The sequence below is a fragment of the Arachis duranensis genome, chromosome 7 (genome assembly GCF_000817695.3).
Source record: "Arachis duranensis cultivar V14167 chromosome 7, aradu.V14167.gnm2.J7QH, whole genome shotgun sequence".
NCBI lineage: Eukaryota > Viridiplantae > Streptophyta > Magnoliopsida > Fabales > Fabaceae > Arachis > Arachis duranensis.
Window position 1 is genome coordinate 39,595,512 of NC_029778.3, and position 15,222 is coordinate 39,610,733.

Below are 15,222 nucleotides of genomic sequence, written 5' to 3' on the forward strand. Positions count from 1 at the left end.
AGCTTGCCATGGAAAGGAGTAAGAAGGATTGGATGAAGGCAGTAGGAAAGCAGAGAGACGGAAGGGAAGGCATCTTCATGCGCTTATCTGAAGTTCCTACCAATGAATTACATAAGTATCTCTATCTTTACCTTTGTGTTATTTTCGTTCATCACCATATACATTTGAGTTTGCCTGACTAAGATTTATAAGATGACCATAGCTTGCTTCAATACTAACAATCTCCGTGGGATCGACCCTTACTCATGTAAGGTTTATTACTTGGACGACCCAGTGCACTTGCTGGTTAGTTGTGCGAAGTTGTGTAATGCCATGGTATTGAGCTACCACGTTTTTGGAGCCATTACCGGGGATTATGAGAGTTGTGAAAAAGTATTGTTCACAATTTCGCGCACCAGGAGGCCACAACCAAACTCTAAGTTTGGTGTTGAACCCCCACATTCAAACTCTAAGTTTGGTGTTGGGAGGTCCCAACAATGCTCTGAACATTTGTGAAGCTCCATGGGAGCTCACTGTCAAGCTATTGACATTAAAGAAGTGCTTATTGGGAGGCAACCCAATTTTTATTTATCTATATTTTTATTGTTCTTTTATGTTTTATTAGGTTCATGATCATGTGGAGTCACAAAACAATTGCTAAAATTAAAAAACAGAATTAAAAATAGTAGAAAAAATAGCACACCCTGGAGGAAGAGCTCACTGGCGTTTAAACGCTAGTAAGGAGCATCTGACTAGCATTCAATGCCAGAATAGAGCATGAATCTGGCGTTGAACACTAGAAACAAGCAGAAATCTGGCATTTAAATACCAGGATTACACCTGAGGAAAGCTGGCGTTTAACGCCAGCAACAAGCATCAGGCTGGCGTTATACGCCCGAAACATGCTGTAGATTGGTGTTGAATGCCCAAAACAAGCATGAAAGTGGTGTTTAACGCGAGAAACATGCTGCAGTTTGGCGTTAAACCCCAGGATTGCATGCAGAAGGCATTTTACATGCTTAATTGGTGCAAGGATGTTAAATCCTTGACACCTCAGGATCTGTGGACCCCACAGGATTACCTTAGGATCTGTGGACCCCATAGGATCCCCACCTACCTCAACTCACCTTCTCTCTTCTTCACACAATCTAAAAGCACTCTTCCCCAAATATCTTTCACCAATCACCTCAATTTCTCTTCCCCATCACCTCTTCACCACTTACATCCATCTTCTCTTCCCCATAAACCCCACCTACCTTCAAATTCAAAATCTCTTTCCCACCCAAACCCACCCTAAATGACCGAACCAACTACCCCTCTCCCTCCACTATATAAACCCCTCCATCCTTCTTCAATTTCACACATCTCCACCCTCTATTCTCCCCCTGGCCGAAACACAAAACCTCTCTCCCTCTCCTCCATATCTTCTTCTTCTTCTTCTATTATTCTTCCCTTGCTCGAGGACGAGCAAAATTCTAAGTTTGGTGTGGTAAACGCATAGCTTTTTTGTTTTTCCATAACCATTTATGGCACCTAAGGCCGAAGAAACCTCTAGAAAGAGGAAAGGAAAGACAAAAGCTTCTACCTCCGAGTCATGGGAGATGGAGAGATTCATCTTAAAGGTCCATCAAGACCACTTCTATGAAGTTGTGGCCAATAAGAAGGTGATCCCTGAGGTCCCTTTTATGCTCAAGAAAAATGAGTATCCGGAGATCCGACAGGAGATCCAAAGAAGAGGTTGGGAAGTTTTGGCCAACCCCATTCAACAAGTCGGAATCTTAATGGTTCAAGAGTTTTGTGCCAATATACGGATCACTAGGAACCATGATCAAAGTATGAACCCGAATCCAAAGAATTGGCTTACAATGATTCAGGGAAAATGCTTAGATTTCAGTCCAGAAAATGTAAGGTTGGCATTTCACTTGCCAATTATGCAAGAAAATGCTTGCCCCTACACTAGAAGGGTCAACTTTGATCAAAGGTTGGACCGAGTCCTCATGGACATATGTGTAGAAGGAGCTCAATGGAAAAGAGACTCAAAAGGCAAGCCGGTTCAATTGAGAAGAATGGACCTCAAGCCTGTGGCTAGAGGATGGTTGGAGTTCATCCAACGCTCCATCATCCCCACTAGCAACCGATCCAAAGCAACTGTGGATCGGGCCATCATGATTTATAGCATCATGATTGGAGAGGAAGTAGAAGTTCATGAAGTCATCCCTCTAGAACTCTACAAAGTAGCCGAAAAGCCCTCCACCTTGGCAAGGCTATCTTTTCCTCATCTCATTTGCCATCTATGCAACTTAGCTGGAGTTGTCATAGAAGGAGACATCCTCATTAAAGAGGACAAGCACATCACTAAGAAGAGGATGGAGCAAACAAGAGAGCCCATTCATGGATCTCAAGAGACGCATAAGGAAGCTCATTATCAAGAAATCCCTGAGATGCCTCAAGGGATGCATTTCCCTCCAAATAACTATTGGGAATAACTCAACACTTCTCTAGAAGGATTGAGTCATAACATGAACCAATTAAGGGTGGAACATCAAGAGCACTCCATCATTCTCAATGAGATTAGAGAAGATCAAAGAGCTATGAGAGAGGAGCAACAAAGGCAAGGAAGAGACATAGAGGAGCTCAAGGACATCATTGGTCCTTCAAGGAGAAGACGCCACCATCACTAAGGTGGAATCATTCCTTAACTTCCTTGTTCTTATCTCTCTATTTTTCGGTTTTTGAGCTTCATGTTTGTTTATCTTTGTGTCTTTACTTCATAATCATTAGTTTTTAGTAACTATGTCTTAAAGCTTTGAAAACTTCCATGAATCCTTCACCTTTCTTAAATGAAAAATGTTTTTAATACAAAAGAACAAGAAGTCAATGAGTTTCGAATTCATCCTTGAAATTAGTTTAATTATATTGATGTGGTGACAATACTTTTTGTTCTCTGAATGAATGCTTAAACAGTGCATATTTTTTATCTTGTTGTTTATGAATGTTAAAATTGTTGGCTCTTGAAAGAATGATGAAAAGGAAAAATGTTATTGATAATCTGAAAAATCATGAAATTGATTCTTGAAGCTAGAAAAAGCAGTTAAGAACAAAGCTTGCGAAAAAAAGAGAAAGAAAAAGAAAAAGCAAGAAGAAAAAGCCAATAGCCCTTAAAACCAAAAGGCAATGGTAAAAAGGATCCAAGGCTTTAAGCATCAATGGATAGGAGGGCCCAAGGAAATAAAATCCTGGCCTAAGCAGCTAAACCAAGCTGTCCCTAACCATGTGCTTGTAGCATGCAGGTCCAAGTGAAAAGCTTGAGACTGAGTGGTTAAAGTCATGATCCAAAGCAAAAAGAGTGTGCTTAAGAGGTCTAGACACCTCTAACTGGGGACTTTAGCAAAGCTGAGTCATAATCTGAAAAGGTTCACCTAGTCATGTGTGTGTGGCATTTATGTATCCGGTGGTAATATTGGAAAACAAAGTGCTTAGGGCCACAGCCAAGACTCATAAAAGTAGATGTTTTCAAGAATAAACATACTTAACTAGGAGAATCAATAACACTATCTGAAACTCTAAGTTCCTATATATGCCAATCATTTTGAACTTCAAAGGAAAAAGTGAGATGCCAAAACTATTCAGAGGCAAAAAGTTACAAGTCCCGCTCATCTAATTAATACTAATATTCATTGATATTTTGAGATTTATAGTATATTCTCTTCTTTTTATCCTATTTTATTTTCAGTTGCTTGGGGACAAACAACAATTTATGTTTGGTGTTGTGATGAGCGGATAATTTATACGCTTTTTGGTATTGTTTTTAGGTAGTTTTTAGTAGGATCTAGCTACTTTTAGGGATGTTTTTATTAGTTTTTATGCAAAATTTACATTTCTGGACTTCACTATGAGTTTGTGTGTTTTTCTATAATTTCATGTATTTTCCAGATGAAATTGAAGGACCTGAACAAAAATCTGATAGGAGGCTGACAAAGGACTGCAGATGCTATTGGATTCTGACCTCCCTGCATTCAAGATGGATTTTCTGGAGCTACAGAACTCTAAATGGCTCGCTCTCAACGGCGTTGGAAAGTAGACATCCAGAGCTTTCCAGAAATAGATAATAGTCCATACTTTATTTGAGCTTAGATGACGCAAACTGGCGTTCAATGCCAGTTCCTTGCTGCATTCTAGAGTAAAACGCTAGAAATACGTCACAAACCAGAGTTAAATGCCAAAAACACGTTACAACTTGGTGTTTAACTCCAAGGGAAGCCTCTGCACATGTAAGGCTCAAGCTCAGCCCAAGCACACACCAAGTGGGCCCCGGAAGTGGATTTCTGCATCATTTACTCATTCCTGTAAACCCTAGTAGCTAGTTTAGTATAAATAGAACTTTTTACTATTGTACTAGGGTCTAATCTTGGATTTTACATCTTTGATCACATTTTGGGGGCTGGCCACTCGGCCATGCCTAGACCACCATCACTTACGTATTAATGCAATTACTATTGTTTTTCTATTCAATTCAAGCTTATTCTTATTCTAAGATATCATTCGTACTTCAACCTGATGGATGTGATGATCCATGACACTCATCATCATCCGTCCTTATGAACGCGTGCCTGACAACCACCTCCGTTCTACAAGCGAGAGCTAGAGTGTGTATCTCTTGGATTCCTGATGCACGACGCATGGTTGCCCTCGCCTGACAACCGAGCCTTCCATTCCGTGAGATCAGAGTCTTCGTGGTATAAGCTAGAATCCATTGGCAGCATTCATGAGAATCCAAAAAGTCTAAACCTTGTCTGTGGTATTCCAAGTAGGATTCAGGGATTGAATGACTATGATGAGCTTCAAAGTCGTGAGTGTTGGCCGTAGTGACAAACGCAAAAGGATCAATGAATTCTATTCTGACATGATCGAGAACCAACAGCTGATTAGCCATGCGGGAAACTGTAGAGGACCATTTTCACTAAGAGGATGGGAAGTAGCCATTGACAACGGTGACGCCCTACATACAGCTTGCCATGAAAAAGAGTAAGAATGACTGGATGAAACAGTAGGAAAGCAGAGATTCAGAAGGAATACAGCATCTTCATACACTTATCTGAAATTTCCACCAATGAATTACATAAGTATCTCTATCTTTATTTTATGCTTTATTTATCTTTATATTTTTGAAAACCATTTATAACCACTATAATCTGCCTAACTGAGATTTACAAGATGACCATAGCTTGCTTCATACCAACAATCTCCGTGGGATCGACCCTTACTCACGTAATGTATTACTTGGACGACCCAGTGCACTTGCTGGTTAGTTGTGTGGAGTTGTGACAAAGTATAATTCACGTTTGAGAGTGCTACCAATTTTTTGGCGCCATTGTTGATGATCACAATTTCGTGCACCAAGTATTGTTCCTCTGAAGAAGATGAAGATATTATTGAAGAGCAAATTACTCAATATCTAGGAGCAATCATGAAGCTGAATGCCAAGTTATTTGGTAATGAGACTTGGGAGGATGAATCTCCATTGCTCATCAGTGAACTGAATGCCTGGGTTTAGTAGACATTACCTCAGAAGAAACCGGATCCCGAAAGGTTCTTAATACCTTGTATAATAGGCACCATGACCTTTGAGAAGGCTCTGTGTGACCTAGGGTTAGGTATAAACCTGATGCCACTCTCTGTAATGGAGAAACTAGGGATCTTTGAGGTACAAGCTGCAAGAATCTCACTAGAGATGGTAGACAAATCGATAAAACAGGTTTATGAACTTGTAGAGGACGCCTTAGTGAAGGTTGAAGGCCTTTACATCCCTGCTGACTTTATAATCCTAGACACTGGGAAGGATGAGGATGAATCCATCATCCTTGGAAGATGGTGCACGAAATTGTGATCATCAATGGCGCCATCAACATGGTACGCACAATTGTAATCTCAACTCTTTATCACAACTTCGCACAACTAACCAGCAAGTGCACTGGGTCATCCAAGTAATAAACCTTACGCGAGTAAGGGTCGATCCCACGGAGATTGTTGGTATGAAGCAAGCTATGGTCATCTTGTAAATCTTAGTCAGGCAAACTCAAATGGTTATGAATGATGAATAAAACATAAAGATAAAGATAGAGATACTTATGCAATTCATTGGTGGGAATTTCAAATAAGCGTATGAAGATGCTTTGTCCCTTCCGTCTCTCTGCTTTCCTACTGTCTTCATCCAATCCTTCTTACTCCTTTCCATGGCAAGCTGTATGTAGGGTTTCACCATTGTCAGTGGCTACCTCCCATCCTCTCAGTTAAAATGTTCAACGCACCCTGTCACGGTATGGCTATTCATCTGTCAGTTCTCAATCAGGTTGGAATAGAATCCAGTGATTCTTTTGCGTCTGTCACTAACGCCCAGCCCTCAGGAGTTTGAAGCTCGTCACAGTAATTCAATCATTGAATCCTACTCAGAATACCACAGACAAGGTTTAGACCTTCCGGATTCTCTTGAATGCCGCCATCAATTCTAGCTTATACCACGAAGATTCTGGTTAAAGAATCCAAGAGATATCCACCCAATCTAAGGTAGAACAGAGGTGGTTGTCAGGCACACGTTCATAGGTGAGAATGATGATGAGTGTCACGGATCATCACATTCATCAAGTTGAAGAACAAGTGATATCTTAGAACAAGAACAAGCTGAATTGAATAGAAGAACAATAGTAATTGCATTAATACTCGAGGTACATCAGAGCTCCACACCTTAATCTATGGTGTGTAGAAACTCCACCGTTGAAAATACATAAGAACAAGGTCTAGGCATGGCCGTGAGGCCAGCCCCCAAAATGTGATCAAAAGATTCAAAGATCTCAAGATGAAAATACAATAGCAAAAGGTCCTACTTATAGAGAACTAGTAGCTTAAGGTTTCAAAGATGAGTAAATGACATAAAAATCCACTTCCGGGCCCACTTGGTGTGTGCTTGGGCTGAGCATTGAAGCATTTTCATGTAGAGACTGTTCTTGGAGTTAAACGCCAGCTTTTATGCCAGTTTGGGCGTTTAACTCCCATTCTTGTGCCAGTTCCGGCGTTTAACGCCGGGCAGTTTTGAGCTGATTTGGAACGCCGGTTTGGGCCATCAAATATTAGGCAAAGTATGGACTATTATACATTTATGAAAAGCCCACGATGTCTACTTTCCAACGCCGTTAAGAGCGCGCCAATTGGGCTTCTGTAGCTCCAGAAAATCCACTTCGAGTGCAAGGAGGTCAGAATCCAACAGCATCTGCAGTCCTTGTTAGTCTCTGAATCAGATTTTTGCTCAAGTCCCTCAATTTCAGCCAGAAAATACCTGAAATCACAGAAAAACACACAAACTCATAGTAAAGTTCAGAAAAGTGAATTTTAACTAAAAACTAATAAAAATATACTGAAAACTAACTAAAACATACTAAAAACATACTAAAAACAATGCCAAAAAGCGTATAAATTATCCGCTCATCAGAAGACCCTTCCTAGCTACAGCAAGGGCTGTGATTGATGTGGTCAGAGGAGAGTTACTCCTTCAATTGAATGAGGATTACATTGTGTTTAAGACTCAAGGATCTTCCTCTGTAAACATGGAGAAGGAGCATGAAGAGCTTCATCCAATTCTCTCCACTCAGAGCATGATTGTGGCCTCTCAACACCAAACACAGAGTTTGAATGTGGGGGCTCTGCTTGACTCTGTAAGAGCTTTCTGTCAAGCTATTGACATTAAAAAAGTGCTTCTTGGGAGGCAACCCAATTTTATTTATCTATGTTAATTACTTTTCCATTTCAATTTCCATTATTCATTGATGTTTTCTTTAGGTTGATGATCATGTGGAGTCACAAAAACAGCTACAGAATTAAAGCAGAATCAAAAATAGCACCAAAAATAGCACACCCTAGAGGACAGACTTACTGGCATTTAAACGCAAGTAAGGATAGCAGAATGGGCGTTTAACGCCCAGCTGATGCATTCGCATATTTGCCATTTTAACTAGCTAGTTTAGTTAGTTTTAGCTTAGCTTCATTCATTTTCTTTGAAATAAATAAGCAATTTTGTGAATTTTTCCTCCATGCATTCATGAACCAAGAACTAAGTGAAATTTGGCATAATCTATGCAAATAATCCAAGAAGTTTATATGCAAGTTGAGGTGAATGATTTCATTGAAATTTATTGCCTAAGATGGAAAAACTTTGAGAAAAATTCCTTGGTTTATGTTAGGTGATGAAGCAAGAAGACAATGGTGCAAGGAGATCTTGGAGCAAGGAGGAGTAGCACGTTGGCAACCTGAAAACCAAGTTGGCAACGCTCATTTGATGCAATCAAGAAGAACAGCACGTTGGCAACTTGGAAACCAAGTTGCCAACGCCCATTTGGTGCTACCAGGAGGAACAACACGTTGGCAACTTGGAAACCAAGTTGGCAACGTGCTAAGTGTGTATCCAGCAGAGTTGGCAGCTTGACCTTTCCCTCTTCAAGGATGCATAACCTGAACCACAGAGATCCAATTAATATGCTTCCAATTATGTTGAGAAGCTGACATCTAGAGCTTTGCAACGATACACAATAGTTCATAATGTAGCATGAAATGGAAGCTCAAATCAGAGTCATCTATAAGCCCCAAAAACAAGGAAATGAAGTTGAGAGTAGAGGTTGGGCGTTGTCTCTGGCGTGTTTGCCAACAACGTGGGCATCAACGCCCAACAAGCCAAGTTTCTAAGAACCTGGCGTTGTCACCGGCGTGTTTGCCAACAACGTGGGCAACAAAGCTCAACAAGCCTGGAGGAAGATGCATTGCACGTTGCCAACTTGGGAACCAAGTTGGCAACACCATAAAGCTACCAGAGGAGGTGATTGCGCATTATCTCTGGCGTGTTTGCCAACAACGTGAGCAACAATGCCCAAGCAAAGAGGAGAGGAGAACCTGGCGTTGTCACTGGCGTGTTCACCAAGTTGCCAACGCCCAACCCAGGCAGCCTGACCTTGCCATCTTCAAAGGAGCATAACTTGAGCTATAGAGATCCAATTGAGGTGCTTTCAGTTGTGTTGGAAAGCTGACATTCAGAGCTTTCCAATCATGTATAATAGTTTATAGTGAAGCACAAAATTGAAGCTCAAACTAGAGGCAACTTTGGGCACCAAAACTGAGTTCAAAAAGGGCCAAGTGTTTAGCAACAACTTGGGCTGGCAACGCCCAAACACCAAGCCTGGTGCCCAGGAAATTCCTTGCACGTTGCCAACGTGCATAAAGTTGGCGTGTTTGCAAGTAACGCCCAGATTGGGCCAGGATTGATAAGGACTTGCTCTTGCTCTCTACACTCTCTTCAAAGGAGAATACTTCCTTCATTGGATCAGGAACTTAACAATGGAAAAGCCCACATTGCCAAACCCAATTGAGGACCTCCAAATGAGTTTTAGGAATAGTATAAATAGAGTAGAATTTTGTACTTGGAGGACTTCCTTCCACTTCTTAGAGACTTTTACTTTATACTTTTACATTTCACTCCAGTACTTGAACTTTTACAGCATTCTTCACTTTCGGGAGGATACCCGAAAGCTATTTTGTTTTTCTTGCAATTTTCAACTTTCAAATTTTTAAGAACTTCTTCTTCATTCTTCATTTCTTGACTACTTGATTTTAATGTCTACTTTTGCAATTGTTGTTGAATTTAGAGCTATGATTCAGTAAACCCCACTTTCATTAGGGGGAGGAACTCTGTTTATTTGAATGGGTTGACAACTACTATTTTCCTTCTCAATTCAAATGGTTCATCCAATAGGAAACTCTTGTTCTTCACAGATTCAATTACATTCGAGAGGAGGATTGAATATACATAAATTGCATGGTAAACTTGAGAAAGAATCCATATAATTCAGTTTGGAGTTATCCTTTCACAATTTCTTTGATCAATACACTTTGGGTTGGTATGTGAGATGTAACCTCTCTTAGTTGAGATCCTGGAAGTTGTGTGGCTTTGGATTAAAAATTTGAACTTCACCTCTTCTCATGACCAATTAGATCACGAGAGTGGCAATTGATTGGGTTGAGAGAAATTGAGTTGCCAAGAGATTGGAATTCAATTATCCACAATCCGTCATGGATCTATACCCATGATTAAGAAGGAGTTGAGTAAAGTCAATTCATGACAATTTGCACCTCTGATCCCTAATGATCTCTCTATCATTAATTCTCATCTCTTGTGTTCCTTAGTTATTTTGAATACTCACTACCCAATTCCCTTCTATTTTCTTGCAATTTATCATTCCGTCACTTACACTTTATTTTCTATTCCTTGCAATTTACTTTTCTGCTCTCTACAATTCTGCACTTTTTAATTTCTTGCAATTTATTTTCAATGTCATTTAAGTTTCTTGCATTTTAAGTTTCAGCTATTTACCTTCATTTTCCTTCTTTATTCTAGTTCTTTAAATTCCTTGCTATTTAAATTTTTGCAATTACGTTAAAAAAATCACAAATCTCATGAAATTAAAACCATGTTTGCTTGGCTAAATATACCATTTAACTAAAGTTGCTTGATCTACCAATCTCCGTGGGATCGACTTCACTCTTAGTGAGTTTTATTACTTGATACGACCCGGTATACTTGCCGGTTGTACGTGGATTCTAATTTTTGCGTATCAAGTTTTTGGCGCCGTTGCCGGGGATTGGAAAAGATTGACAATGATTAAGTGAATAGTAGTTTAGATTAAGCATTTTTTTCTTTTCTTGTTAAACCCATTAACTGTTTGATACTTTGTTTTACCAACCTCAACTCCACTCTAGCAATAGAGTGTTTCACTTGTGTTATTGGTTTTGTTTGTGTATGTCAGGGGCAAATAGATTTAATATTGAGGACGAGAGAACCCTCCGAAGGATAAGGAGAGCAGAAAGAGGAAAGGAGATAGTTGGTGAAGAAGAATTAGAGGGGGAGGATTAAGTCATGGAGGACGACATGCACAACCCACCTGAAGGAGCTGCTAACAATTATGGACCACCTAGAAGGGTGTTATCTTCTTACACCATCCCTGATCCAAGACATTGTGGGAGCAGTATTGCCACCCCAAATGTTCATGCCCACAATTTTGAGTTGAAACCTCAGCTCATCACCTTAGTACAAAATAACTTCTCCTATGGAGGGGGACCTCTTGAAAACCCAAATCAACATCTATCTATTTTTCTGAGGATATGTAATACAGTGAAGACAAATGGAGTGCATCCAGACGTTTACAAATTGCTGCTATTCCCATTCTCCTTGAGGGATAAAGCCACTCAATGGCTAGAGTCATTCCCCAAGGAACGCATCAACAATTGGAATGATCTGATGAGCAGATTTCTAGCAAAGTTTTACCCACCCCAAAAGATCATCAAATTGAAGACAGAGGTCCAAACTTTCAAGAAAATGGAAGGGGAGTCATTGTATGAAGCCTGGAAGAGATATAAAGCATTAATGAGAAGACGTCCACCTGACATGTTTAGTGAATAGGTTAAACTCCAAAACTTCTATGAAGGCTTAAATCTAGAAGCGAGGAAGGGACTAGACTACTCATCAGGAGGATCACTCAACATGATGAAGACTGCTGAAGAGGCTCAAGACCTCATTAAGATTGTGGCAAACAATCAGTACTATTACTCATCAGAGAGGCATCATAACTCAGCCCCAAGGAAGGGCGTGATGGAGCTTGAAGGTGTTGACACTATATTGGCACAGAATAAGTTAATGCACCAACAAATCCAACAATAAATAGAAATGATGACGAAGAGAATGGATGGCCTCCAACTAGCATAAGTAAATGCAGCAAATCAACATTCACTTGAATGGGGCAAAGGTGAAGGAGTTACTGTTGAACAGCCACAAGAACAAGTTCAGTACATGCAGAATACTTCAAATTCTTCTCAAAACAAATTTCATGGCGATACATACAACCCATCCTGGAGAAATCACCCTAACCTGAAGTGGGGTGAAAACCAAAATCATTGGCAAAAGAACAATAACCCCAACCATGCCCGTAACACAAACAACCAAAATCACAATCCTAACAACACTAACCAATACAAAAAAAAACACAAAACACACATCAACCACCTCACAACAATCCACAAACTCATCAAAATAACTTTCCCGTACCAACATCCAACCCACAAAATTACCACACCAGCCCTTCAAACAACTTCCAACAACAACAATCAGCCCCCATCATATCACCAATTGACCATCATGAAAATAAGATTTCAAGTCTTGAGGCAGCCCTACAAGCAATTACTCAGTCCACTCAAACCTTGATCAAAGGACAAGAGAGATATGAAGCCACCATGAGGAACATTGAACGGCAAGTGGGACAATTGGCCAAACAAGCTGAACGGCCAACTAACATCCTCCCAAGTGATACAATACCCAACCCAAGGGAAGAATGTAAATCTCTACAGTTGAGAAGTGGCAAAGTAATCGGAGAAAATTCTAACAAGGAAGCAACAAAACTCAAGGAGCAAGACACGGTAGATAAGCAAGATGAAGAAAAGGCATCAACACCTCAAAAAAGCAAAGAAGATGAGAAGCCACAAAGCAAGTCATCCACTCAAGATAGCCACCACAATAACAAGGAGAATGTGAAGCCACAGCAGGAAAACAAGAATGAAAGAGTGAAAGCTTATGTACCAAAGCTTCCATACCCATACACAAAGGGACAAAGGACCAACAATTTCCAAGATTCTTGGAAATCTTTAAGAAACTTGAAATTAATATTCCATTGGCTGAAGCTTTGGAACGAATGCCATTATATGCAAAGTTTCTTAAAGAACTGATCACCAAGAAGAGAAGTTGGCAAGAAAAAGAAACAGTGGTTCTCACTCAAGAGTGTAGCGCCATCATTCAAAAGGGGTTGCCACCAAAACTTAAAGATCCAGGCATTTTCCTCATACCTTGTACAATTGGGAATATAGCCATTGATAAATCACTCTGTGACCTGGGAGCAAGCATTAACTTGATGCCTCTTACCATGATGAAGAAAATGATGATTGAAAAGCTTAAACCCACAAGGATGTCACTCCAACTTGCTGACAGGTCCATCAAAATACCAAATGGTGTAGTTGAGAACCTCTTGGTGAAAGTAGGAAATTTTATATTCCCAGCCGATTTTGTAGTCCTAGATATGGATGAAGAGGGGAGCAACTCCGTTATTCTTGGTAGACCCTTTTTGGCCACAGCTAGAACAATCATTGACGTGGAAAAGGGAGAGATGACCTTCAGAGTACATGATGAGCAAATGACCATTAATGTCTTCAAGGCAATGCAATACCCCACTGAGAAAGAGAGTTGCATGAGGATTGATATGGTGGATGCGTTGGTTGAAGAAGTGTTTAAAGTAAACCATCAAGTGAAACAGGAGGAAGTCCAAGACATCCGAGAACAAGAAGAGAACAAATTGCAAGCACTAGAGGAACCAATGGAAGCCAAGAAAGAAGAGGCGCCATAACAAGAGTTAAAACCACTACCGTCTCATCTTAAATATGCATTCCTTGGTGAAAAGGATAGCTTTCTAGTAATCATCAACTCTACATTGAGTGTTGAAGAAGAAGAAAAACTCCTTGGAGTATTGAGAGCTCATAAAGGTGCATTAGGGTGGACCATTGATGATTTGAAGGGTATAAGCCCAGCCATATGCATGCACAAAATACTCTTGGAAGAAAATTCTAAACCAGTGGTGTAACCCCAGAAAAGGCTGAACCCCACAATGAAGGAGGTTGTTCAAAAGGAAGTGCTGAAGTTGTGTAAAGCTGGGATCATCTAACCTATCTCTGACAGTCCATGGGTTAGCCCAGTGCAAGTGGTACCCAAGAAAGGTGGTATGACTGTTATTGTCAATGAGAAGAATGAGCTCATCCCAACAAGAACAGTGACAAGGTGGAGAATGTGTATTGACTATAGGAGGCTGAATGATGCCACGTGAAAGGATCACTTTCCCCTCCCTTTCATTGACTAAATGCTTGAAAGACTAGCTGGCCATGCCTACTATTGTTTTCTTGATGGGTATTCTGGCTACAATCAGATAGTGGTCGACCCTATGGACCAAGAGAAGACATCATTTACTTGCCCCTTTGGAGTCTTCGCATATAGAAGAATGCCATTTAGATTATGTAATGCTCCAGCTACATTTCAGAGATGCATGTTATCAATCTTCTCGGACATGGTAGAAAAATTCATTGAAGTCTTTATGGATGACTTTTCTATTTTTGGTGATTCCTTCAATACTTGCTTGCATAATCTTACCCTAGTCTTGAAAAGATGCCAAGAAACCAATTTGGTTTTGAACTAGGAAAAGTGCCATTTCATGGTACCTGAAGGAATTATTCTTGGTCATAAAATTTTAAGAAAGGGTATAGAGGTTGACAAGGCAAAAATAGAAATTATAGAAAAACTTCCTTTACCAACTAATGTGAAAGTTGTTAGAGGCTTCTTAGGGCATGCTGGGTTTTATAGAAGATTCATCAAAGACTTCTCCAAAATAGCAAAACCACTTAGCAATTTGCTAGTGGAGAATAATCCATTTTTCTTTGATGATGAGTGTAAACATACCTTTGAAACTCTAAAAGCTAAGCTCACCACAGCACCAATCATCACACCCCCAAGTTGGGGATTACCCTTCGAACTCATGTGTGATGCAAGTGATCTTGCAATTGGTGCTGTGCTTGGGCAGAGGAAGGAAAAGAAGCTTCATGTTATCTACTATACAAGTAAAATATTGAACGAAGCTCAAAGAAATTACACCACAACAGAGAAAGAGTTATTAGCTGTGGTATATGCTTTTGATAAGTTTAGGCAATATTTGATTGGATCTAAAATTTTAGTCTACACTGACAATGCTGCTCTTAAGTATCTCATGTCAAAACAGGATGCCAAACCAAGGTTAATTAGATGTCTTGAGATAAAGGACAGGAAAGGTAGTGAGAATCAAGTTGCTGACCATCTATCGAGATTGCCACAAGGGACAAGTCAAGACATCTCTCAACCTGTGAATGAAAGTTTTCCAGATGAGCACATCTTGCAAATTCAACAGACTCCTTGGTTCGTAGACATGGCCAACTACAAAGCAGGAAGGAGCATTCCACAAGAGTATACAAAACAACAAGTTAAAAAGCTGCTACATGAGGCTAAGTTATTCTTTTGGGATGAACCTTTCCTATTCAAAAGATGCCCAGATGGAATGATTAAAAGATGTGTGCCAGAGGTTGAGATGA

The 15,222-nt window shown here is 40.1% G+C and overlaps 1 protein-coding gene across 1 annotated transcript; it reads left to right on the forward strand.

Moving 5' to 3' along the window:
- The first annotated feature begins 12,300 nt into the window (after window positions 1-12,300).
- LOC107458663 (uncharacterized) lies at window positions 12,301-13,460 on the forward strand. The gene is made up of 2 exons (XM_016076884.1): window positions 12,301-12,639; window positions 12,714-13,460. Exons 1-2 carry the CDS (start codon window positions 12,301-12,303, stop codon window positions 13,458-13,460), a joined length of 1,086 nt encoding a protein of 361 aa, XP_015932370.1.
- Window positions 13,461-15,222: the final 1,762 nt, after the last annotated feature.